The sequence below is a fragment of the Strigops habroptila genome, chromosome Z (assembly GCF_004027225.2).
Source record: "Strigops habroptila isolate Jane chromosome Z, bStrHab1.2.pri, whole genome shotgun sequence".
Taxonomy (NCBI): domain Eukaryota; kingdom Metazoa; phylum Chordata; class Aves; order Psittaciformes; family Psittacidae; genus Strigops; species Strigops habroptila.
This window is the reverse complement of record NC_044302.2, coordinates 72,274,879-72,301,911: the sequence shown is the minus strand read 5'-3', so window position 1 is coordinate 72,301,911 and position 27,033 is coordinate 72,274,879. Positions and strand designations below refer to the sequence as shown.

Sequence of the window (27,033 nt, the reverse complement as noted above, 5' to 3'; positions counted from 1 at the left end):
TTGTCATTAAATATATCTTTTAACAAAATATTTCTACCAACCTGATATACTACCAGTGTCCAGTGACGGCTTAATGAAATAAGAAAGAATTTTCCCAAACCAAACACAGGTTAAATATAGAACTTTATTGACTCAGTATACAAGTTCTAGGTACAAGCAGATGCTGCTTGATTTTAAGAAAAGTCTGGCAAAAAAAAAAGGAAAGATGTCTTTTTTTTTTTTTTTAGAGGAGTTGCATTGTTTCAGTGAGGTATGTAAAAATATAATTCACTCCTTTGAAAATGCAAGGCTTGTATGTTAAAACAAATTTAGTGTGTATGAATAGGAAGGACCAGCAGGTGAGTCAAGGGTTAGGAATGTACGTAGGTAGATAGATAAAGCCAACTGAACATGCCAAATATGATAATGAAAGAGCTAGTTCTTGTATGATAAAAACCATTATCTGGGCTTTATGGGTGAAAAAATACAGCACATCCACTTTAAACAAGTTCACCCATGTCAGAACCAGTCCAGCTATTGCTGTTGTTGCAATGCCTGCAAAGCCCATTTGATAGCTGGGTAAATGTTTAAGCAGTTAACTAGTTTCAAGCTCCCTGCAACTGAAGTTAAACTCCTAACTTTAATATGTCTATATTAACATAAACCAAGCATCTGCTCTGGAATCAGCCTTGGAAGGAATGACAGTTTGCAAGAGAAGTATCAATGACATAAAATATCAGAATGGTATTTATGAATATATTCAGGCAGATTCAGAACTAACGGCTAAAATTTGCCTGGAGTTCCAGGTAAAGACATCTTCTGTGGCATCTTAGAGAAAGAGACAGTTAAAAGTTTGTTCTTACTGTTTCCAGCACTCCTGAAGTGCTAACAGCAGCTAGAGCCAGAAGAATATTGGTGTCGTAAGTGAATGTAGAAAACTAAAAGACTGGGTTCACGTGGGACGTTTATTTTACTTGGAGGTCTGGCTTCCTGCCATGTGTTCAGGCAATAAATTGGCTGTAACAGAGCTGCTTCTAGCATTCTGCTGAGTAGAAGTATCCAAGCAGACACAATAGGAGGCAAAATAAGGTAAGCAAGAGCAGAAGATTACAGCAGGGTTTTAAATAGGCTTCAATTTAAAATTATTTTATCAGACTGCTTGTTAAGATTCTAACAAAAAGTGATTTTTTTCTCAGTTGACTTCAGAGTTTTCTTCTGAAATCTCTTCCTTAGGCTAGTTTATGTCTATTTTTATATATTCCTGTGTCTAGTTTATAGATTTAATAGAGTCTGTCTGATTTGAAAGAGATGATAACCTTATTTTTTATTACCTAAAGGATGCGAAGTTCATTTTAATCCACTGTTAAATTTTAACAACCTTGGAGGAGCTCCTTATGTTCTTTGGAAGCAGAACTGTCTGCTGCAACCCAATACATTTGACAAAATTTTGACAAAAGAGTTCTGACCCTTTAGCAGTCTTAGACATACCTTGTTATCAAGGTACCAAAACAGTATAAGATAATATTCGGATCATATCACCATGGGAATGAACTCCAAAAGTTTAAATTCTGCTTTAATGTACTGAATTTGATCTAATTTTTTGATCAGATGTATCTGTAGTTAAGTGGAAGAGAGAATGATGGCTAAGAACAAATTAGATCGCTAGAGGGGCAAGAGAAACTATACAACAGACTTTCTCTGCTGCCTTCATATAAATGAATTTATATACTCTGTGTAGCAGGAGAAAATTTCAAACTCCCTCTGCTTTTACAGTGATCATGTTGCCATTGGCTACAAATGTGCTCAAGTATATCTGATTTCAGCAGTTGCAAGAGCTATAGCTTGAGCGTTCTGCTTCCCTTGTACTTACCTTATATGCAAGACAAAAGAAAACAGATCCAAGTTTCTGAAAAAAAAAAAAAAAAGATGGTTGAGTACGTCTGCAGCCAAGAACAGTATCCAGCTCTTCCTAGCCATCTTCAAGCACCATATACATTACAGAAGAGAGAAACAAACTGAAGAAATGGGTATGAGAGATATTAAAACAAACAAACAAAAAAAAGACATAGGGAGAGACACACAACATTTAAAACTGAGTAAGAATGCAAAAAGTGGGAGTAGTGACATGAGAGAAAAGGCTTATTGAAATGGGACTCAGTCTTAAGGGACATGTGAGGAAATTCAAGCTATGGAAGCTTTTGTTATTTATTGTAGAGAGCCTTATTTGTTCTGGAGAGCTAACAGAGGTGAAATTCTACCACAGACTTTTCCATTTTCTATTTGTTCAAACAAGCTGAAATAATTAAGTACAGTCCTTCAGAGCATCAAGATTTCCTGTATACCTTTCTCATAGAAAGTTTCCTAAGAATTTATCCACTTCCTAAATAAGGTTCTGAAAATTTCTTTGAACTGGCCTGCCGTCTTCAGGAATTCTTCAGGGTCTTGGCTTGTAATTGTCCTTCTTTTCTTGCAGTGGGGAATGTAAATAGTGTGGATGCAAGACTCTGAATCTAGATGGTTTGCATGGTATCACATTGGTTCTCAAAAAAACCCAAAAACGTTTCATTAAGCATTTAGGACTAACTCAATATATATTGGCATTAATCACTGCAGTATATGAAGGGCAAATCTAGCAGAAGACAATTCCTCAACTTCTTTACTGGGTATAAAAATTAGGAATCGGGACCTTCAGAAATTCTGATCAAGAACTTCAATTGCACTTATGTTTTCAGTAGGAATGTTCTGTAAGGGATTAGATGCCTGTTTTTGAGCATCCTAGTTCTAACAAGGTCTTGATGCTTCGTGAATGCTGAACACCTAGTGCACTAACATCTCTCAAGATTCACAAACTGGTGTTACTGCCTACATACTCTGCAGGGCCTGATTCAGTTACATGTTTGCAAAGGGAAGGTCCCAGTCAGCGACTTAGTGGAAAACTACAGAGGGCATTCTCGTTTGTTTAACATGCTCAGTGGTAAGGCAATTTCAGCAAGATGAAGACCTAGCCTTTACTTTTTACCTTTGACTACAAGTTATCAGACATTTGAAAAATGAGACATCTTTACTAGGAAGTTAATGCTTTCTAGTAAATGTTTCACTTTTCAGTAGCCTAATTGAACTTTTAGTTGTAACTAAAGAGCCCAAAAGAGTGAAGAAGCGCCTTAGTTAGCCTTTGTTGTCTAGTAACAGGAAATTTGCCAGGGACAGAATTCTTTAATTTCTATCTTTTCACATAAATATTCAAAGTGGAATCCTGCCATCAGTGAAATTAACTGAACTGAACCAAAAGACAGAACTCCCCTCCCCCAGGAGTGAATTCACAAATCAATTCACTTGTGTCAGAACCATGATGCCTCTGGCCTTGCTGACCTTTAGTTATACTGTGCAAAGCTGCATGGGGCTAAAATTATACACACTTTTGCTTGGTTCATTCTGCAGGGAACCAGACAAAATGAAGCTCATTGGGTTTTTTGGTCTGCACTTGCCATAAACTGTTGTCATAAACAGTTAACTTCAGCAGAGTGTGTAGAGATGAGAATTCCAATTTCCCTTTCTTCAAACCAAATTAAGGTCCTTAGCTTTCCTGAAATGCAGTGATTTAAGCTGCGCCTTCAGAGTATCTCATTAGCTGCCTGTGTGGTTCCTCAATCAACGTAGTTCCCATTCTTAGACACCAACACCTCTTTAGGGTATGTAGCCTAGGTAATACTTTGTAGGAGAGAATGGAAACCATTTGATTATTGCCCAAGAGAAGTAGTTGCTTGGCTGGAGAAGAAAGAGTTAAAAAAGAAGCAAAGTACACTGTGTGATTAAGCAGAGCAATCCAGCTTGTCAGGAGCAGGAGAACAGAAAGATAAGGAGCTGGTTATTTTGGGACTGTTTGTGACACAACGAAGAATATTGGGTAAAATAAAACTGTAAACCAGGAACTAAACATGATGTGCTAAAACTAGCTTGGTATCAAAGGTAGAGCAATAGTCTAAAATTATCTTCTGCTAGAATGGTATAAAAGCTAGAGCAATAGGCAATAAAGTGATTTGCTTCATGAAGATGCTTTGAGTCCGTGCCTTGCATCCGCCACAATACTTAATTCCCTTTTGTTCATCTAGCCTTTGAAAACTGAAGAGCATTATTTTTTGTAAATATAGTCACAAACACAACATTATTTTAAAAAATGCAAAGCACACTGAAGTCAAATTATTGAATTAAAAGTAACGATTAATAATTTGAAAATATGAATGGTTGCTAATGGTAGGAGATTGATTTTTCCTCTGGTAACTTACAATATTCATTAATAATTCTAATATACTTCTCAAATTTCCAAACTCCAGTCCTCATTCTTGTGGTAACATTTCCTGAACCTTGGTTTAAGATTGCAGTATGGCTGCATGTCTTTACTGAACGTCAGATTATGCTGTGTTGAAGTTATCATAATTTTCAATCACTTATGAACACTTTGAAAATTATCTTTGACTATATTCCGAAGAAAAAAAGGAATATAATTTTTCAATCCAGCTTGGAAAATGTAGCTTGCTTCCTTTGATTGAGAAGCATAAATAAATTAACTTGAAGTCACATAAAGTGCTTATATTTTATCTAAGGGGAAGTATTTAAAAATATATTCCTTCAACACAGCCATATCCATGATAACCTGCATCTTTGTGGAAGTATAGGTAGGTAACTGGTTTACTCTATCTGGAAACACACCGTTTTTGCCTTGCAAGACATAGGCTTGGGTCATGCAGACAGACAAGCATTTGTTGAGCTTATCCTGCTTCCTTTAACTGTTATATATCAAAATTATACTCTTTGCAAATTTGCTTTGCAATCAATACATGAAGTATTTTGACAAGTTCTAACTCCTGCTTCAGGACTGAAAAGTGAAGCAACTCGGGTTATCAGGATTTTTCAAGTGCTCCTGCAATGCTTCTCCGCTCAGGCCGCAGAAAGCCGTATGAAGTGTCTTTCCGTGGAAGGAAGTCTGTTAAGAGGAAAGCTCTGCTGAGAACTGTAAAAACAGATTCCAAAAAGTCAGGTAACTTTCCTAAGTGACAGCTATGTCTGTAATATTGGAAAGACGATTCCAACCCAAGGCAGAATGCAACCACATTAAGTATCTGGAACAGCTTCTCTCTAATTAGGTAAAAAATGAAATTATCTATAAGAATTAAAAAAAAAAAAAGCAAGCAAGCAAGCAAGCAAGAAAGCTGCCTGTAAAACAACTGGTACAGAAATACTCCTCAAAATAGTGACATTAGATTTTTCACACCTCAAATTCAGATGAGTAATTCCTATAGTACATCTATACCTCCCTGGACAAGAGTGAACGACATATCAGGCCTGCCTGCTGTTTTATTTTGGGCACGGTACTACTATTTGTGATTCTAGCTAGAAATAGATTTCTTACACTATAACTGTTATAAAACAATTTTTAAAAGGTTTGCTGTATTGATTATTGTAGTTGCCCTGTTGCTTTTTAGAACAATCCATCTTTTTTCTGGAAGCCTGGTAGCCTTAGTTATGAAGTTCTTCAAAGGCCTTTGAAGAGAAGACCTTTGTCCACACATAGATGAGCTATGCACATGATGCTGAAGGTGCAACACAGAATGTGTCAGACCTGCCACTTCTGGAGGGTGTGACTTAGGCTGTCAGGATGTGCATCATCCATCTCTTTTGTTGACTCTGTGCAGAGCTTCTGCTCAGCCTAAACAGGGTGGAAAGAAAGCTTCTTGAAAACAACTCTATTTCTTTCAAAATGTCTGCTTAAATACAGATGTTTCAGAGGAGTTACATCAATATAAAATGAGTAATACAGCTTTTGTGAAGTCAGGCATTCCCAGACTGTTATGTCACTGCTGATGCATTTTGAGTATCCTGTTGTTTTACTTGGCTAATTGGTCTGGCAAAGAAAGGACTGTTTATCTCACAGCATACCCCGTGTGGTCTGTGTGGTCTGGGAAATGTCTTAACTGAATATGAAAGTAGAAAACCTATTCCAGGAAAACAATATTTGGCCTAACATAATCAGCATGGTGCCTTATAGTTATTCTATATTCTTGGGTGTCAGACACCCAAGCGTCTTGGACTTAGATCCTTCTGACATCCAGAATAGCACAGTTGTGTTCACTAGTGATAGGGAAGCATTTCCCTGTAGACAGCCTTTAGCTACAAAGACCTGTGTTTTTTCTCAGTAAGAGATATCAGGTCCCTAGAATAAATGCTCCTATTTTAGGTAGCCATAAGCACTCTAACCTAGAAATTTTGTCCGTATACAGATCCAATTTTCAAAGTGCAAAACTGGGAAAAAGGCAAGAACTTAACTAGGAAGTGAAGGAAACTAGACTAGAAACAGTATGCTGCAGAGATACTTTCCCTTTCACCTCTTCTCTTCCTCAGAATGAAAACTTGTAACTTTGTGTTTTTCCCATACATCTCTGTATGCGGGCTTCTGTGCACAACCTCTGGCTCTTCACAGGAGTCTTTCCCCCACTCTAAAATGATTCGTTCACCAGCCAGCTGCTAATTTTGACCCCCTCTCTCAGGTTGAAATTACTCCCATCCCCATAATCTCTTTCACTACAGCTATCTGCAGATTGTCCACATCCCTGTTCTTACACTATCCCTCAAGCTCTTGGATTGGAAGCCGCTTTTTCAAGCTCAAGTTTTTGCACATATGAACTTCCCAAAAGGCTCAGCATACATCTCCTCTTCTCACTGACATAACCTTCCCAGAAAAGAAATCTTTGCTTTACTTCTTTATACCACCATCAAACCCCCCAAACAGCTGGTTAAGCCCACTGTATAATTTCTACTATATGTTAGCTGTACTGTTCATGGTTCAAGTATACATAGATTGCCAAGCAAAGATTGCTGTGAAAATACACTTGATCTTTTTATATGGAATTTTACCATTTTTCTGTTGCCAGTAAAATTAATTACATCTCATTTTTGATTAGCATTTAGTTTGCGAGAAACACTGAAATGCTATATACTGACTGAAGATTCAAAAACAGTGCATTTTGACATAGATGAAGATGGTCACCATGAAATATCAACCAAGGATTCACAGTCCCATGAAGGTAATGTGCTTTTTATACCAAAACTCACCAATGGTATGTGTAGTACTATAGGAGATTTTTTAATGTACTGTTGTGTGTATGGTGTTCAGTTCTGAGCCCCTCACTACGAGAAAGACATTGAGGTGCTGGAGCATGTCCAGAGAAGGGCAGAAAAGCTGGTGAAGGGTCTAGAGAACACAAGTCTTATGAGGAGCAGCTGAGGGAACTGGGGTTGTTTAGTCTGGAGAAAAGGAGGCTCAGGGGGGATCTTATTGTTCTCTACAACTACCCGAAAGGAGGTTGTAGTGAGGTGGGGGTTGGTCTCTTCTCCCAAGTAACAAGCGACAGGACAAGAGGAAACAGCCTCAAGCTGCGCCAGGGGAGGTTTAGATTGGACATTAGGAAAAATGTCATCACCAAAAGGGTTGTCAAGCATTGCAACAGGCTGCCCAAGGAAGTGGTGGAGTCACCACCCCTGTAGGTATTTAAAAGACATGTAGATGTGGTGATAGTGACATGGTCCAGTGGTGAACTTGGCAGTGCTAGCTTAATGGTTGGACTAGATGATCCTAAGGTCTTTTCCAACCTAAACGATTCTGTGATTCTGTGTTTTCTGTAAACACAACATTATATTGCATCTTCATGAATATCAATAGTGATATAAGAAAACTTTTATTCCAGTTTACAATATGTACAGTATTATCATTAATATATTTAGATGATAAGATTATTTTGTTCACTCCCATTTGAGTCAATTGAAGGTCTAGATACTTACTATGAAGACACTGGAAGCAAAGATAATCCTCAGAGACAGGGGCAAAATGGGAAAAAAAATAGAGGAGATTTTTGAGTTTTGGGGATTATTTTATTTTTCATGGAACTCATCCCAAGTGGAGCTTCTCTGACACAAAAAATCATATCATAAGTAACATCACAGCAGTAGTTGTTAGAGGCTATTCTTTTGGTAGAGAAGAGGCAAATAGCAAAAAATGCAATTATTCTAGAATTATACATTTTCCAGAGATGTGAAAACAGGGAGGAAAAAAACCCAGTAAACCATATTTCTACCCAAAATACTGGAAAAAGATGAAATCTTTAAGATAGCTATCAATTTATGGAAACTTTATTTCTTACAAAACCCCAGCTTTTACAGGAATGGGAAGTCCATTATATATGCTACAGAGAAAGGCTTATTTGATATATTTATCAACTAATTTTATTTTTATTCTATTAAATTCTAAATAATACAGCTGCAATGATAATGTATTGAAGTTGCTTTATATCTTTTGAAGTATCTTTTACTTGATAACTTCATAGAATTTTGAAATAACCCATACAATTACTATTGCTATTTTATGAACAGAACCAAAATCTGTGTAGGTATACAACAGAAGCAGTTTGTGAATAGATTCTTAGTATGACAATCCTGAGGTAGAAGATACTGATGTTCCTAGAGGAAAGGGAAAAAAAAAAAAGAAAATGCTATGTGATAGTCTTGTATGTGTAAGCACAATCACCACAAACATATATTCATGATGATAACAGTTCAGACAACATCATATTAGGAACCAGCTGTAACCTGGATGTTTGTGACTTTGACCTGAAGTGAGTCATGTTTTCCCGGATAGCTGGCTACATGATTCAGGCTGATGTTAGAAAAGCCAGAAACCACCTGCTATTGCTATGTGTTATTTTCCAATCTTGTACATTTCTTATTAGGATCCTCACACCTGCTGCCAAAGACTTTCAGACTTCTCTTTGATAGCATTTTAGGCCTTACATCTCATTACTGACCTCTGTTTTCTCAGGTGCGTTCTCTTTTGCAAAAGATAGTTCTTCAAGCAATACATTTATTAGCCTCAGAGTTCAGACTTCAGGGTACCTGTTCACAAGTCTAACTGCACAGTCTTCTGGGGTTATATGAACTCAGAAACCTGCAAGAAATGAAGTCTAATGCCTATTGCTATTACACACTCTCTTTCAGATTATGTTTTAAAACAATTCTTTAGATTGTTTGCAATGTTTTTAAATTTGAACAATTCCACATATTTATTAAATATCTTTTATTTTAGATATTGCATGGTTAAGCGTGTTTACGAGGAATGAACCAGCAGTTACTGGTAAGACTTCTGTTAGAATAAAAGGTATCATTCTCTTTGTTAGGGTCTGGTATTGAAGACATGCTTGAGAGCCGGAAAAGTAATTTTTTAGATGCAGACTTGACATTAAGAGTAACATATTATACCAGATTTTCATTTAGGTCAGGTTGCTGGACAGCTCTAAAAATTAAAGAGCCTTCTGTGTTCTATACGAAAAAATCTATGAAGTCACAAAATTTGCCTTAGCAAGTAATGGCTTGGACTGAAGACAATTGTATATGAGGAAAAAGAATGTGTACAAGCTAGAAAATACTTTTTTTTTTTTTTTTTTAAAGAAAAAAGTGTGCTGTGTTGCAGACATATGGCTCTTAGCTAGCAAATACCTGTTGTAACAGGAGAGGAAAACCAAAATGAAATGAAGGAAGAGGAAACACATTCTTGGAACATTATGGAAGCATAAGAAATTACTGGGAAAATCTAAGATATATTAGTTCCAGGTATTCCAGTAGAGGAGAAATGTATTCCAATTTCAACCATAAAGGGCTGCTGTAAGAAGATGAGAGCAAATATCTGTCTGGTCCAGTACTGCACCTTGAACAATGGCCAAATGGAGATTTCTAGGTTACAGTGTAAGATATTGATACCCTCCCAAATTCCAACGCTTCACATTTCAGGAACACCCCAAGCAAGAATTATTTTTTTGTAATAGTTAATTTCAAAGCATTTCCTTTGCATGAATCTGTAAAATTGCCCCTTAGACTCCGGTAAGGTTTTAGTAATCACGGAGGCTAAGTAATTCATCCAAAGGCCATCAGAGAGCGGAAGCATCATGTATGAAGTCATGGGAAGGTTCCTTACTTTCTTTGCCATTCAGAGTCTGCCTGATAGACCACTTGTCATGTTTTGTAGAGGTGACAGAAACAGTTGGACTCCTTTGGATTTACTGAAGCTGAACAAAGAATAAGCAAGTCACAGTAAATTCTATAGACAGAGAAAGCCAAGGATAGTCAGGATGTAACTCGTATTGACATGTGTCCCTGGTGAATTGACTGGACTCCTGCATCTCTTCCGTTGCCACTCTTACCTCTAAACCAGAACACTCTCAACTTGGATATGAAATCTCTCTTGCCTGATGATGTGCCTCTTACATGCTACAGCTGGAGCTGGACAGTTGTGGCTGAGGCAATCTAAACTGGTGTCACAAAAAGTAATAACAATGGCAGAATTTCAGACCTTTTACATTCCGCTACATTTATCTGAACACACATGTAAACTGAGTGAAATACACTAGCCCGGAGTGTGTATTGATTTTTAACAAGGATTTTTATGCTATTTTCATGCTGTAGCTGGGTCAGACAAAACTCTTTCAGAAGACTTCCACAAAAACATTACAGTTGGGTAAATTAGGGCAACCAAAATCATGGCCAGGATTAGAGCAGCTAAGATTAGTTAGGTGGGATTAATATGTTCTGCTGATTCTGAATGTCCTTCAAAGGCTAAAAAATACCTTAGGTGATACGAAAAAAAGAAAAATCTCCTTAATTCCAACTGTTCATTTATAACTAACCAACCTCTGTAAAGTTTGCACTCAGTTGCTGCAGTGATGGACATATAGATAACTGCTACTTTCTTTTATATTATTTTTTTGTCTTTAACAGTACACCTAAGGTACTTTTAAAAGCAGAAGACGTATTATTTGAAGTAAATCTGCAAGGCAGTCAGACAGTTACAGCATCACTGGATAATTATTAATGTTATGGGCTTTGCTGCATAATGCTTTTGTATGCCCTGTCAGTTGACAAAGGGTACATTGACCTATCTACTTTTTGCTGAAGCCTTTGTACGGTAATGACTATTGTCAGTTTATCAGGCTGAGGGGTATCCTGTAATATTCATATGCTCTGATTTCCTGCAGCTGAAAAAAACAGTGTTATTTGAAAAGGAAGTAAATCCAATACACCCACATTTATGAAAGTGGAAAGATTTTTTCCTAGAAAGCATGAAGAGAATAAAAGGAAAAAAATTCTACATTTTCCATAGTATGCATAGTCAGGTATATTACATAAGCATGTATATTACATGTATGCATTAAGTACTAATAGATATGCCTTTGTAGTTCGTATTATATATTAATATATAACTGGTATTCTGTAAGTTAAATATAAATACAGAAAAATAAAGTGTATATATGGCAAATTTAAAGCATCATAAATCCATAGACTTTACATGCTTCACAGAAGAGAATGATATCAAGAGTGATCATATTTGTTACCAGTCCTATGTGCATCAATGCAAATTGAACCTGAATGTTGTCTCTTTACAAAATACTTACAGCTCTTCTTCATTTTACGAAGTGATACATATTTTATTACAATATTCTCCTCTATGTAAAACAGATTCTAAAAATTTGGTGATCCTCACTCAGAGATCAAAGCTTAATGAATTTGTGCTATTGTGCAAGGGTAAGAAGCGTCTCTCTCTGAAGGTAAGAAGTTTATTTCCTTTGCAACTTATGGGTGCTCTTTCTTACTATAGGACAATTTCCCCCACAGACCTTTTCAAATTAATTTTCCTTTACTTACCACCTTCCACATTTCACAACTTCTGACGAAGTCCCTCTATACTTCCTGGGAAAAAAAATCCTATTTTTTCAATAACCTACTTTATTGGGTTAAATAGCTGGCTACTATCACTAGATGACAGCCAGGGATATTGGTTCCAGTGTCTGTGGAAGGACAGGAGGCTTCTTAACCAGAGAACATGCAAGAAATAAAAGTGGAGGAAGGAACAGGAATGCTGTCTTGGAAAGAGATAAGTTTAAGAGGGGAAATATATTTCTCTCAATCAGCCTGAATTACAAGATAAGGAATGTGATTAAAAGAAAATACAGCTGAATGTGGTATCCTGTTCTAAATGTTTACCATATGTTGTCAGAGCATTCTCATTTTCTCCAGTTTTGTGAAAGTTTGCTTATAGTAGGAAGAGCAGGCAAGGATAGCTTTCCATATTGGAGGGTTATAACCTTTGTTAAAATCTGCCTGAGCAAGGACACTATGTTGGAATTTACCCTCTAAACCAGGGCAAAGGTCTAAGAAGCTCTGTTTACACAGGTTATGTTGAGATAAAGAATGACCCTTCATCTAACATTGGCCATGTATGGTGGTATAAATTGCCAAATGTTTCCTCAAATCAAGTCTTTGATGTTTTTCGTTTGCTTTTAATTCATAGATGACTTTCCCTAAAATGTACTTCCTGAAATGATCTTGGGAAATGTATGTTGTAAGATAGATTAATTATATTTATAGCCTGCTAACCCATTGGGATTTTCCTTTCTGTCCTAGAAAGAGCAATCGCTTTAAAAGGATTTCTTTTAGTTCAGAGATTACATTTTAACAAATTAATTGTTTGAAAGGTGTTCTGCCAAATCAGGGAAAGAACTGAGAGTTGAGCCCTAATGGATTTTACTTCCCAATCACCTATTTTAAAGTACTGGGTTATATATGTTTCTTTACTTGATTAAGAGCAGTTCTTACCCCAAAATTAAGACAGACATATTTAGTGTCTCCAAATATGTAAAAAACTTTGAAAGATCATGGACCTTTCTTTTCCCAGCAGAATACAAATAATTTTCTTAATCTCAACAGGAATTCTGGTGTGGAAGATGTCTCCTTATCTGTGATAAAGTTTTGGTATTTGGTATTACAACATGGTTCAGTCTTGGCTGCATTGCAAAATGGAATCTGGGCATTAAACAGTTTGAAGTAATGTCTTTGGTATTTGCTTTCAACCCAATCCATTTTCCATTGCAAATGGTAAAAGAGAGATATATTCATGGATGAGTTTTGAAAGCTTGACCATTTGTTAATCTTGGATAATTTGAATTTAATCGTTAATGGAGTTTATTTTTTTAAAAAAGAGTGTTCTTTATAATTAATATGATATTCAGTGGATTAAAAGAGCTAAATATGAGGACAAAATTACCAATCTGGGTGGTTGTAAACACAGGTCTTAAAAGCATCCTGTTCAGAGCCAGATTATCATTCAGTGGAAAGATGTGACATGAAAACATGCAACCATGAAGATCCTGACGTCAAACAGGTATCTAATTATGATCAAACATGTAAAAATGTGTGTCTGAGAGAGTGTGTGTGCAAATATAGTTTTGTAAGAGGTGCAGCTAAATGCATCCTGTTGTTACTCATTAAGTGACACATTGTTTACTTTCCTACTTCAGCTGATCTTTGGTATTTTCCTCAAAAAAAAAAAAGAGAATAAGAAATTTTCTGTACTTTTGACTTGACTTGTATGTATGTATGTATGAGTACACCCTTTAATGTACAGGAAAAATATTTGACTTTCAATTAAAACATGAAAGACAGATATGTTTCTTGTAGTATTATGCTCATATAAAATACAGGAAGCTACGAAATAGTTTTCACCTGGTACAAATTCTTAGATGAGATGTAGAAAATCTGGGTGAGTGTATTAGCAGGTCTAGAAGGGTCAGATTACAAAAACAATGATGTTTTAAAGAAATAGCAAATCCATTTGTCAAAAACTACTGAGAAGTAATAAAACCATAAAAAGTATATATAATTTAATATAAATAGGAAATTAAAAGCAAGCAGTTCCTGCAATACTTTCCAACTGAATTCTGTATCAGCAGATGATTATAAACCAGGATTAATGCACTGTGTATAGAAAAACAGGTAGCCAGGTGGTTTCTTAACATTTTTTTGTGACCAAAGCTTGATTTTGTTGGCTCTTTTCTAGAGCCAATGATAAAACATTGTGAACACAATGAGTAGTTTATAGAAAAAGTACTTTACTTGTTCTATAAGATACCTTAGACAGACATTATAACCTGGAGGAAATGAAAACCTAAGGAAATGTATCTAATAATAGTAGTCCAGGGAATTTGCTACTCAAGGGATTGAAAAGACAGTCTTTCCAATTTCAGTGAGCAACATTAAAGCTACCTAGGATCAGATGGATTTCAGAACTTCATAATAGCGACTGTGAAACACTGAAAACCTAAAATTCCCAGCCTAGTATTTCTAACATTGCTGGAATTTCTCCTAGATCAGAAAGGAACTCTGGTAATCTGAAACTTCTTGTAGTTTCTTGTAATTTCTTCTTTGAAGTCGTTCTGAAATGGTCTTTCAATGTATGAGCTACAGTGCTGTATATTTTTTCATTGATTAATGAAAAAATCTCCTCCTTACAGGGCCTAGAAAATCCATGTCAGTCGTTCAGTTTAAGTTCCTGCTGAGGTACTTGCATTCCTCGGCTCTACATACAAGGAGAAAGCAACACAGTTTAGGAAATTTATAAGACAACTTCTAGTTGCCTCCTTGTATGATATAAACAATCACAGTCATACTACTTTCTTCTAAAATGTATTTCATACCCTTTTAGAAAGATGTATGGTTTTTCTGTGGAGCTGTTCATAGGGAAAGAATTAGTGTTTGATGGCTGCAAGTTTGGGGGACAGCTGGAAAGAAGATGTGTAACAGTTGCCTGTAGAGACCTATTTATCACTCTGGGTTTCTAAACAGATAATTAAAATCAAAAATTGATTCTGAGAACCTGTTCATTACCTGACAAGACAGACAGTGATCTACTCAGCATGGTCTCTTGCGGATACCTTCAAGTAGAATTGAAAACAATATTACTCACTTTTGTGAGGAGAAACCAGCAGCCTGCACTTGAACCACATCCACTTAGGCCAAGAGGCAAAATCATAATCAGGTCTGAATCATTCTTAATAAACCTTCTGGAGGTTTTTATTAATAATTTCTGGTGTGATGAATTAAGCCTCCATTGACCTTAGGATGACAAAGTGTGGGAATAATTGACTGAGATGGAGAAATATTTCTCGTGTCAATGACAAAGCTATGTGGTGCTGCAATGTGATATTTAGTCTGCTAGCTTTTCACGGTAAGTCTTAAAGAGAGGCATTTTCTTCTTACTGGAAGGCTTCCAGCAGAATTACCAGAAACACAAGAATCTGTGGAGCCTGCTGTTACACCAGCAGGAAGAGTTGCATATAGTGCTGTAAGTTTCTATTCCTGTAAGCAAGGCTTATGGAGGCAGAGTTCACAATCAATATTTATTAAAACTTCTTTTAGTAATTAGGCTGTTATTAACGTAATAAAATAATCACAGCTTGTAACAGCAAATGATATTTTATAATAACATCTTATTCTGATAGGGGATCAAACATTAAGGAAGGTAACACAGACCACGACCAGTATCTATTGCAACACCATGCTGGTAAGAATGGAAAAGTGTTTGCATTGTACGTGCAGTTACTGCCTCATGCAGTGCACACACCTGTGGTCACCCAGCTGGTGCAGCAGCAGAGAGGCCAACCCCAGTGGTTTACTCAGGAGCAGGCTCACATTTACTTATAATGGTAATTATTTTAACTCTATAAGGGAGCATGCATATCACAATTAGTGGTATCATATAAGCAAATGCAGCTAACCACACAACAGGATGAATTAAGAGATACAGAACAGTATTTCCCTTTAGTTCCACAAAAGAAAAGGTTTTCACAACTATCTCCCTACAACATGCTGCCAATGATGGGATGTTTCCTATCCCTTACGCATAATTCTCCCACTAGCCAATGCAGTTTCTTTAAGCACATGTAAGATTACATTTACAAACATTGTCACTTCATGTAGCCTGCACATGATGCTGAAGGGAGTTTTACTTAGTATTCACTGTTGGCATTAATGACTTGATTTGACCTGGAGTTCTCAACTAGACTGGTACTGTTGCCAGCCCTTCTTTCTTCTTTCAGGCTGTCTCATAAATTAGCAGTTTCCTTAGAAGTCTGGACCAAAATTGTGCAGCCATGTAGTAGCAGTGGTGGGCCTGTATCCTTGGGGCACAGACAGCTAAACAGGTTGTAGGAGGAGGGAGTAGAGGGGGGAAAATAGTAGACGAGGGAATTACTAAGGAAAGTTGATCACATGCTGTGTTGTTATATATAGGTATAGGTTTTAATGTTTTATTTTATCATTTTCATGAATTATGTTCCAGAAGTGGAGGGTTTAGTGATTATATATTGGTTATCAGAGAAATACACATCTACTTCAGTACATATATGTATTATCTCCCTTCAGAGGTATTTCTGTTCTGGTCCAACCATAGTATTTTACTGTTCATGATACCTAATCACACTCAGATCTTTGTATATGTATACTTAACCCTCACAGCTCTAGGGTGCTACTATTGTTAAGTAGTAGCAGCACTCAGTTTTCCCTCAGTTTCAAATCTTCCTTCCTCTTTCCTTTCTCAGTTGATACCCCTCCTAAATTCCTTCTCAACTTGACACATTTGCTGAAAAGATTACTGAAGTCAAGAATTCTATCACTAGATCTGGCTGCTTTTCTCTGTGTTCTTCCTTGGTGGATAACACAGGGTTATTAGGTTATTATAACTGGATGTAATTTTCCCAAAACTTTGACTGGAATTCTCCAGCCCGGGTGGACTGAGTTCTGAAAGGCTGCAACTCTCAAAGCTCCATTCAGAGCTCTAAGAGTTTTTATTCTAGGGTCCTCTCTAGTTTGCTGAATAGTTAGATGAAGCTAAACAAGACAGACAAATTAAGTCAGAGGTTAGCTATATAGTCATGAAAGATCCTTATACGGCAGGGTGACAGCATTGGTGGATAAGGAAAAAGTGATTGAAGTCATCTACCTGGACTTTTGCAAAGCATTTGACACTGTCCTGCATGACATCCTGTCTCTAAACTAGAGAGATATGGATGTGACACATGGACCACTTGGTGGATAAGTAATTGGCTGGGTGGTCACACTCAAAGAATTGCAGCCAATGGCTCAGTGTCCTAGTGGAGACTGGTGACAAGTGGTGTCTCTCAGGGGTCGGTGTTGAGGCTAATCCTGTTCAACATCTTTGTTGATGACATGGACAGTGGGACTGATGCACCCTCAGCAATTTTGCTGATGACACCAAGCTGTGTGGAGCAGTCGGCACACTGGAGGGAAAGGATGCCATCCAGAGGGACAGCACAAACCTCATGAAGTTCAACAAGACCAAGTGCAAGATCCTGCACCGAGGTCGGGGCAGATGAGATGAGAAGCTCAACATGACCACACCGTGGCTGCAGTGTGCACTTGCAGCCCGGAAACCAACCGTATGCTGGGCTGCATCAAAAGGAGCGCAACCAGCAGGTCAAGGGAGGTGATCCTGCCTCTCTGCTCTGCTCTTGTGAGACCCCACCTGCAGTACTGCATCCAGCTCTGGGGCCCCCAACACAAGAGGGACGTGGACCTGCTCGAGTGAGTCCAGAGGAGGCCACAAAGATGATCAGAGGGCTGGAGCACCTCTGCTATGGAGACAGGCCGAGACTGTCAGGCTTGTTCAGCCTGGAGAAGATAAGGCTCAGGAGAGACCTTATAGTGGTCATATACCTAAAGGGGACCTAGGAGAAATCTGGAGAGGGACTCTGTGTGAAAGCATGTAGTGACAGGACAAGCGGGAATGATTTCAAACTGAAAGAGGGTAGATATTATGAAGAAGTTTTTCACTGTTGCGCAGGTTGCCCAGAGAAGCTGTGGCTACTCCATCCCTGGCAGTGTTCAACGCCAGGTTGGACGAGGCTTTGAGAAACCTGGTCTAGTGGAAGGTGCCCCTGCCCATGGCAGAGGGGCTGGAACTAGACGATCTTTAAGGTCCCTTCCAACCCAAACCATTCAATGATTCCAGTATCTTATTGTGGGACTTACTCTTTACTCCAGTTAAATAGATCAAAATAAAGAAAATGAAATTCCAAACAGGCAAAATCTGGCAAGTGAGGTCCACAGAATTACTTTGGTTCAGAACTGCTGACCTTGTCAGAAATGACAATGCTATTCTTACTGTGCTCTGCTGCTGGCTAGGATCAACCCAGCATGCGGCTTGAGGGTTTGGGGTTTTTTTTGGCTCAGAAAGTTTTGGTTCATCTATTGGAGATGGAAGGAATGGTCAGCAAAGTTCACTCACCCTTCAGTAGTTCCATATTGCCAGTGTGAAAATCTGATGGAGTGTGGAAGTTAACTACTCTGGCCTGAACAAAGTCATAGCATCACCGAGTGCTGCTGTATCAGATGTCCAGAGCTCCAATATGAATGGGAGTCAAAAGTGGCAGTGTATGCTACAGCTAAGACTGCTGAAGCATTTTTCTTGATCCCTTCGGCAGCAGAGTGTGGGCCACAGTTTGCTTTCATGTGGAAGGATATCCAGCACGCCTGGAATCAACTGCCCCAGGGCTGGAACCACAGCCCTGCCACTTGTCAGGATAGGACCATCTGTGGAAAGAAAAGCACTGAGGTGTGTTGGCCGCATCCAGCAGCCAAGCCCCAGCACAGCCACTCACTCAATCCCACTCCCCACCAGTGTGACAGGGGAGAGAATAGCAAGAGTGAAAGTGAAGAAACTTTTGAGTCAAGATAAAGACTGTAATATGTGAAGGTAAAAAAACCCCAAGTGATGCCAAAGTACTTACTTCATCCCATAAGTAGATCATTGCTCAGCCAGTCTCTGAGCAAAAGCCACTTCAGAAGCAAAAATATCCACACCCTCTTCTTCCTCTGCACTAGTCTTTATGGCTCCTCGTGACACATGGCATGAAGTACCCCTTTGGCCAGTCCAGGATGGCTGTCCCAGCTGTGTCCTCTCCCAGCTTTTTTGCCCACCCCCAGCCTACTCATCGGGACAGAGTGGAAAATAAAGATCCTGATGCTGTGCATGCACTGCTCAGCAATAGCCAAAACACTGGTGTGTCATCAACCCCATTTTAATCACAGATTCAAAGTGCCTTATAATTACTTTGTAATATTTCCCAAGGTCCGTAGCTTCATTGGTGCAACTGGAATGGCAGCTCAGTTTTGCTGGTTCACTTATTTTATGCCTCATGCAGTTTTTGATCATGTGCTTGTTTCACATTGCCTTGTTTCATCTGAGGCAAAATGTAGATTGTAGTGTGCCCTGTACTCCTTTGTGCCATGGTGATGTAAGATGATTTGTTCTGTTTCAGCTGGCCTTCATATCCATTCCTTTTTATCTTTAGCTGCTTTAGAGTTAATTTAGCCTGGGGTTATGCTCATCTTGCCTTTTTCAAATGGATTTTAAATAATTTTGAGTCTATTTATTTTAAAACTTGGAAACTGCTCTCTCACATCTTTCTCCGCAGCTCCCACCACTGACATATTATTCCATAAGACAGTGTTTTTCTGCTTAGCCTGTGAAGACAACATTTGCAGCATTTTTTTAACATGAGCATACATATGTTATTGCAAGTGAATTGTCAATCGCCTGTGGGACATGAGCAATGGTGTATTTTTTTGTCACTAAATGTGAAACCTAAATGCAAATTGGTTCTTCATTTAGTGCAATGGCAAAGAAATAGTCAGATCTATAACTGAAGACCAGTTGGGGTTTTTTCTTGGAACTGGTGCATGATCTCTCAGGCTGCCATAGGAGCTGTCTTCAGGATGAACTTTATCTAACTATAGTCCACCAACTATCTAACTATAGTTTATCTAACTATTGTCCAGGGTTTCTGCTCAACCTTCTTAGCAGGCCATAATAGAAAATTACTTGTATCATGTTTTCTTGCAAAACACCTGTTCTTAACCATGTGCTACAGCGCCCAGCCCTACCAGTGTTTGGGTATGCTTCTACTCCCAGCTCCTCTTTCTCCTCCCAGTCACACAATATCGTTCTCCAAATCATCTTCTTAATTTCCGTATAATTTTCCATCCTTTCATGCAGATGAAAGGATGAAAAATACACCAGGTATTTTTAATTTCTGCATCTCAATCTGCTTTTGCGGGCAGCTAATTTTGGCTTCATATTTACCAGATCCCATTGGAGTCTCCCTTGCTCTAGGTTGAATTTCTGTACAGGTTAATCCCTCTCCTTGCTTCTGCAGGTTATCTTTCTTCTTTTTTTTTTTTTTTTTTCTCTAAAGCCACCAGATTCTTTTATTCCATTTGTATGTCTGTATTACCTTTTTGAGTCCCTCATAGGTATTTCTTTCCTAAAGACAAATTTTCATCAAGTTTCTTAATAGTATTTTTTAAAACAGAATTTCTGAATTGAAGCTGGAGATACTCTGATGTTACACTGACTTGATCAGGACAGAATGTTTTAGCTGCTTCCTATTATATCTTTGCTAATACAGGAGGTGTATCCTCAAGTTTCTTTTATGTACTCTACAATAACTGCAGGACATTTTCTTTCCATCCCCTGTTGTCGTAATGGCTGAAAGGACACATTACTCCTTCTATGGAAGGGTGAATTATTGCCAATGCTGTAATCTCCAGCACAGCTGGAAGCCTTTTCCCCAAGCATTCAGTTTTACTTTAGAGGTCCCCTTCAGCATTGTGCACAATGGAAATACACCAGACTGGTCAGATTTGTAGAACTGTCCTGTGGGTAGGATGAGAATGTTCAACTAGGTCACTCAAAAGGGAAGATAAAATAATTAGATTATGATGCATTCATTTACCATCTCAGTCTTCTGCAAAAGATATTATAAATTCCCTGCTCCCAACAAGAGGTTGAGTTGGGGGAAACATAAATCTTAATCGTTTGTTAATTGAGCTCTTACTATTAGCAGCATGTAACTATTCACGCAGTCTTGCCAGTTACTCCCTCACTCAGTGCGCACACTCAGGTGCAGGAGGTCGTACCCACACCAGGGTGCTGTGCACACGGTCACACACACACAAAGTCCGTCCTGTCAGCGAGTGCGGTTACAAACACTGCCCTGTAGTCTGCCCTCCTATAGCAGCCGCTGCTTTCTTGGGTGTGGTGTGGATTACCATGACCCATTGTGGGTGCCAGTCTGTGCTGGAGGCCTTGGGCAGGTTCAGCAGCTCCTCAGTACCCTGAGCTTACCTGTTCTTGTAGATTTAACAGGGCTGCTAGCCCCCAGCTGTTGCGGTTTCAGAGGCTACCTCTCAGCACACACTCTTCCACACTCTGGCACAGTGTTTTCTGGTAACTGTTTTTCCATCCTCACTTGGAGGTGGCTAGAGAGCCCAAACACATTCCCACACACAGAGAGGCTGTTTTGACAATAGTCATTCCTCCAAAAATGTATCATCTGGAAAAAAGCGTATTGGAAACTGGAGAGAAAAATCATAGGTAAAAGAAAAATTGTTTAAAAGTAATTGAGACCCAAACATTCTAATTTCACTCCAGCAGAAGCAAGAAAACTGTGGATTGACATTTTGTTGCTAGTGACAATTTACAGGGTAGGTTTGTGGTAAGAAAATAACCAGCTGAAAATCCTAAATGAGCCAAATAACAGGTATGCTGCAGTTGAAAACTGCTGGTCTTTTTATGAAGCAAAGGAATGCAGCAATGGATATGGAAATACACAGTCCTTTGAGGGAGGCAGATATTATTTTACTCATAGTTATCACAGAGTCTGTGCCAAAATGATTATGTATTGCAAAAGATTTATCTAAAAATTAGTAAATATGTGTTACTGGAGAAAAGCATTTTCAAAATAAAACAAGCCAGCAACATACATTAATTTTTGTCACATGGAAACCTATTAAAATACAACTTTTATTCTTTCCTTTGTGTATTTTCATAGCTGAGTGAAGATAATCACTTTTTCATCATGCATTACCAAGGAGATTCAGTGCAGTTCCAGTGCTATGAAGACACAAGTTACTACCTGTATGTGAATGATGACTCACTTGATATTCGCAAGCTGGAAAACAAAGAACCCAATAAGGACAAAAATTTTTACTTCAGGGTGTCATATTTACAGGAAAAATAACTTGTCTAACTTGCAGTGGCCTAAGTGCCCAGCAACTCCTATAATAAGTTAACAGAAAAGAAGGAATGTTGAGATCAGCTAATTTCCATTCTGTCTTAACTTTTACTTCTTTGTAGTTTCCTTGCATGAGTATCATCCTTTATTTCTGTACTTTCAATAGGAAAAGAGAAGGGCTAAATTTGAAAAACATATTAACTGGTCAGTCTTTTTTTGTCTTACCTGCACAATTATGCTTTTAAGGAGCTGAATTCTTCTGGAAGGGGAAAAATACACAGGGGATATTTCGAAGACAGGAAGAAAAAGGAAGCATACGTGGATATGAAACACTAAGCACAGTTAGTTCTCTGTGGGGTAAACATTTCACTTTTTAAAATGTCTCTTATAAGCTCACCTGAACTTGAGAAGAAAACATTTAGAAGTAATTAAATGGATATGTGTATGTCCTGTCTGACTGACTGACTTCGGGAAAGGAGTGGAAAAGGCATCTCAGGTTTGAGAACAAAGGAAGAGGCTGAAGGATAGGCAAATTTCTCTGCCCTTGTAGCTCCATGTCAGCCGATATACTCCATTATGCAATTTCAGCATCTATCCTGCATGGCAGCTCTCTAAGAAAATGTACACTAAGCATCAGACTCACGATGCGCAGGCAGAGGGAGGGAGGCACATTGAACTGATGGGGCATAGCACATGCCTGTGAACACCGACAGAAAATTGCTGTGACATATTGGCTTCCATTTCTGAATCATAGAGTGAAACACAGTGATGTTCAGCTGAAAAGCAGAGTGCAGAGCAACACCTGATAAAGAATGACATGTTCAAAATGACTGAATAAAGTAAAAACTAGGCAGTTGTGTGTAGTACACTGGAGGAGCACCTGCCTTTTAGCAACAGGGTCTGTCAGTGTGAAATGTAAGGTGCTGACACTTAAACGTCCACAGACCGTACCCTGCAAGGAGTAAAACATTTGTAATACAAGGGGAGACAAACCAAAAGTGATCAGGATCTCTAGGTGTTAAAGATCTGATTTTCCACTGCTGTGTATGTAATGCCACTGTGATTTTGTGGCAATTTTCTTGCATGCAAGTCATTTGATGCAAGTAGGCGTCATTTGATGCAAGTATGTGTATAAATGACAAACGTTATGCACCCATGCCAAGAGGTTGTCGCTTAGTTGCAGTGGAACAACCTATAAGCTACACAGCACTTGCAGGAACCGTTCTGTGTAAGTATAATCAACAACGCATGCCTGAAATAGGAATCCTAGCACCAGTCAATCACACCAATGCCCATTACAATAAGGCAGTTACCTATAGTAGTCCAAACTCCAAAGGTCTGTGAGATCTTAAAAGATTCCCTCCCCGCCCCCCGCCACTAGAAGTATGGAGTTTCACTGCTGGGCTTGTGTTCTTCAAACAGTGAAAATCAATCTGTTACTTCCAATGCTGCCTGAATAGAAGAGAGCTTTTTAGTATTCCCTAAATAACATAACTTCTGGATCTGTTAAGAGTTCAGTAAAGTCAGTGGGAAGAAAAAACCCCAAATTCTAGATATTGACTTCAGCATACGTTACACTAGTATTAAATTGTTGTAGCACTATCTATCATGTTGCACAATAAATTCAGTTATGTATCAGGTATAATAATTTATAGAATCATAGAACAGTATGGGTTGGAAGGGACCTTTAAAGGTCGTCTAGTCCAACCCCATTTCACTATCTGATACACTAACACTTCATAGTCTGCATTTATTATTGGCAATGTGGTCAGCTTACTAAATTACAGAACATGCTCTCTAGATGGTAAGTTGATGAAATGATGACAACTCATCATAAAGCACATACAAAGCATACTAATGAAATCACCATTACTGATGTCAGCAAAAAAAGTATCCTTGACATCAGTGAATTTTGAATCTTTTTTATAGATAAAACTGAAATCATGGTTCTATGGAGAATTTTGTACTTTTACTATCTACCCTAAAAATAAGATTTTTTTTTAACCATTTAAGGGACAAAAGCCCTTATGGAAAGCAGCAGTGGTAATTTTGTAAAGTTTCAGATGTGAGATGTAAGATAGTAATGTCATTTTACAATTTTTCTCAGGAAACACTATAAATTCAGGCAGCTTTGTAACTATAGATGTACACAGAAAAACAAGTTATCACTTCCTTGATCCTAATCTTTCCTGGATTCTTGTTTTGCTCATACAACTCTTCAAACTGTCATTTTCATATTCCCACTAACCTGAGTGTCTCATTAGTGGCAGATAAGTTTTTCTTTTTTGAGTCAGAAAGCATGTAGAAATTTTAATTGAAAAGCAGAGAATGAACCAGTGAGTCTTTTAGAAAAATATAGCCTCTAACACTTTAGAATACAAAAACCATTTATCAAATGCATTTAACAGTTGAATTTGAAATATAATTACTATTTTGCAGTTTATTTTCAAAGCAGAACTGATATTCTTTAACTTTTACTTAGCAGATGTGATAGGTATTAAAATACTAATAGAAACATTTTGCTCTTTTTTCTCCTCTTCAAAAGCTGTGCTTTAAAGAAAACACCATGTTTTGTTTGCTGCAGAACAATTTAATGCAAGTATTCTTCACATATAACTTCTAATACTTCGACTGTGTTTGTGACTTGTTAGAATAAAACTTGTGAGAATAGCATCAGTAACTATAAATAACGTGATCCTTATGCTAGTTAATCTGACAAAAGCTAACCAAAATGATGTATTTAATACAGGGTACTATATTGTCTCAGGATCTATGTGCTAATTTTTCAGGAAACCAGAGTTCTTTCAGCCATGAAGAAGGAATGATCATTTACAGTGAAAAAAATAAAATCACTTACAGTGAAAAACACTGAAAACTGGTAAAAGAATGACTGCATTTAAGTGTGAGTTTAAGAACAATCGTCCTATGTTAAAGCAAGAGACTGGCAGCAAGCCCCACTAGCCGTGAAATATGTTTGTAGTATAAATACTGTTACATACCACCTTCATTATGGATAGATGAAAGAGCTAGACATTAGAATTAAAAATTGTTAGTCTAATGAATGCTTTTACAGTATAAACAAAACTTTACAATCTAGCACTAGTGCAATTGCAACAGTTGTTGTTGTAAGTAATCCAAATCATGCACTTCCTATTGAGAATCTTTAGTAACACAACACGTCAACAGACAAAGACTCGTTTATGCCTCTTCCCTGGTGTGAAGTTCTCACCCTTGCAGTTACTCAGTCTGAAGTCAAGGGCCTTCTTCCTCTGAGCTAGGATGATGTGATGCTGTTGACATTACAATAAATATAATATATATATATATCTTGTAGTTCCCCACTGATTTTGATAGAAGAGTATTCTGTTTGAGTGTTGCTGCTTTTAGATATATGTGGCATGAATTTTGAAGTAGAGGGTGTGTATAAACAGAGATTTTTAAAATGTCATCTTGGTTTTGTTTCTATTTGTCCAAAATTTGTCTAACCAAAGAAGTCATAAGCAGGCTAAATTCCTTCAATGTTTGTGTGCTTTAAATGCAACTCCTCATATTCCCTGTACATGTGAATAGCTGCAGAGGAGCAGATTCTGTACCAGCTACTCTCTTCATTGTCTCTGGCAAATTACATGGGTTAACTAGCAGTAAGGACGATAAACAGCAGCCAACCGACCTACATCTCCTACTAACATACAGCTCATAGAAGCCGTCCTTCTCTAGCACCATCTCGTGGAATTCAGGTGAACGGCTCTAACAACCTTGGATCCAAAGTTTACCACAGCAGCAAGTTACGAATAAGTTCTCAGCAGCCTGAAAATAAAAATAAAAATTTATTTTTCCAAACCTTGATATTTATTTCCAACCAGTGTAGGGCCTAGATTTCTTGTGTTGGGAATGACTGAAGGGGACAGCCAAGCAGGTGAACGAAAGAAAACTTGCCCCTCTATTTGGCATTTGCGAGGCCATATCTGCAGCACCGTGTTAAGTTTTGGGCTTTGCAGCATATCAGCAACGCTGAGCAAGGGATGTTTAGGAGAATGGAGCATGCGAGGAGGAGAAGCTAGTGCAGCAGGGTTTGTTTAGCCTGGAGATAAGAGGGGTGACTCTTCACTCCCCAGCTGAAGGGAGATTGCAGAGATGGAACGACGCTTTCCTAAGAGGTGCACAGTGGAGGAAAATAGGCAGTTGTCACAAGTTGTAGCAAGGGAGATTTTGACTGTCTTTAAAGAAAAGGGGGGAAAAAAAAAAATATATATATATATATGTAGGAATTGGAACAGGTTTTGTGATGACAGTGTCCATCTTCAGAGTTTTTCAAAACTGGACAAGGCCTTGTGCAACCTCATCCAACATTGAAGGTAGGCCTGCTTTGAGCAGATAGTTTGATGAAATACCTTTAGGGTATTATTACAATATGTACATTATATTGTGATTCTACGAATCAAAGGCAGCTGCAGTGTCTTAGAATTTACAGAATATTTAATCCAAGGACCAAAAGTATACAAAACAACCTACACAAACATACAGAAGAGCCACATTAAAGCAAGCAAAAGAAATCGCATTGATTTCATCCCAAAGCACAATGTTTTCATGACGACATGCAGGCTTGAGCGCAAGGGAAAACACATTCAGTGTCAGAAAAAAAATACAACAAGTGAAAGTTTCCCTCTTGATCTCCAGAAAACTCAAATAGAAACACACAGGACATTTCAAAGCAGAAAACTGTATAAGGAAAACATGTGTTCATTCGGAAAATAAAAATTAATTACAACATTATTATCAGATTAATTTAAAAGTTACTGTCATTTTACCTGATAATTTCTGGTGTAGTTTTTCTTGCAATAATAGTCTTCTCAATATTTGAACAATCTCAGGAAATACAGTAAGCATTGTAGTATTGAAATCTGGTCAGTTCTGTGAGGAACGCCTCCTCTTCCCGCTAGCTATTAAAAACACTGAATAAACTACAATTTTATGAAAGAAATCAGAATGTATATTACGTATTCTAATACTGCTAAAGAATAGAAAATCTAATACACCTAGCTACAAGTGTTACCTAAATTCCACAAGTTATGCAAATTACTACCAGAAT

The 27,033-nt window shown here is 37.9% G+C and overlaps 1 protein-coding gene across 2 annotated transcripts; it reads left to right on the top strand.

Moving 5' to 3' along the window:
- Positions 1 to 763: 763 nt before the first annotated feature.
- On the top strand, positions 764 to 26,176 carry LOC115600834. Of its 2 annotated transcripts, XM_030470216.1 has the most exons (7): positions 775 to 1,068; positions 4,851 to 5,014; positions 6,936 to 7,058; positions 9,110 to 9,157; positions 11,533 to 11,621; positions 13,142 to 13,234; positions 21,762 to 26,176. In XM_030470216.1, the coding sequence occupies exons 2-7, from the start codon at positions 4,903 to 4,905 to the stop codon at positions 21,948 to 21,950; spliced, it is 654 nt and encodes a 217-aa protein (XP_030326076.1). In that variant the 5' UTR covers positions 775 to 1,068; positions 4,851 to 4,902; the 3' UTR covers positions 21,951 to 26,176. The 2 variants fall into 2 exon arrangements, with proteins under 2 accessions (XP_030326077.1, XP_030326076.1); XM_030470217.1 differs by lacking the exon at positions 13,142 to 13,234 and having other exon boundaries at positions 764 to 1,068.
- The last annotated feature ends 857 nt before the right edge of the window (positions 26,177 to 27,033 follow it).

What these genes read in the sequence shown, in the direction of transcription:
- LOC115600834 (XM_030470216.1), top strand. Translation starts at nt 4,903, where the DNA reads ATGCTTCTCCGCTCAGGCCGCAGAAAGCCGTATGAAGTGTCTTTCCGT. An exon ending in AACAGATTCCAAAAAGTCAG is followed by an intron (nt 5,015 to 6,935) that starts GTAACTTTCCTA and finishes ATTTTTGATTAG; the next exon opens with CATTTAGTTTGCGAGAAACA. An exon ending in AGAAGCGTCTCTCTCTGAAG is followed by an intron (nt 11,622 to 13,141) that starts GTAAGAAGTTTA and finishes TTGTAAACACAG; the next exon opens with GTCTTAAAAGCATCCTGTTC.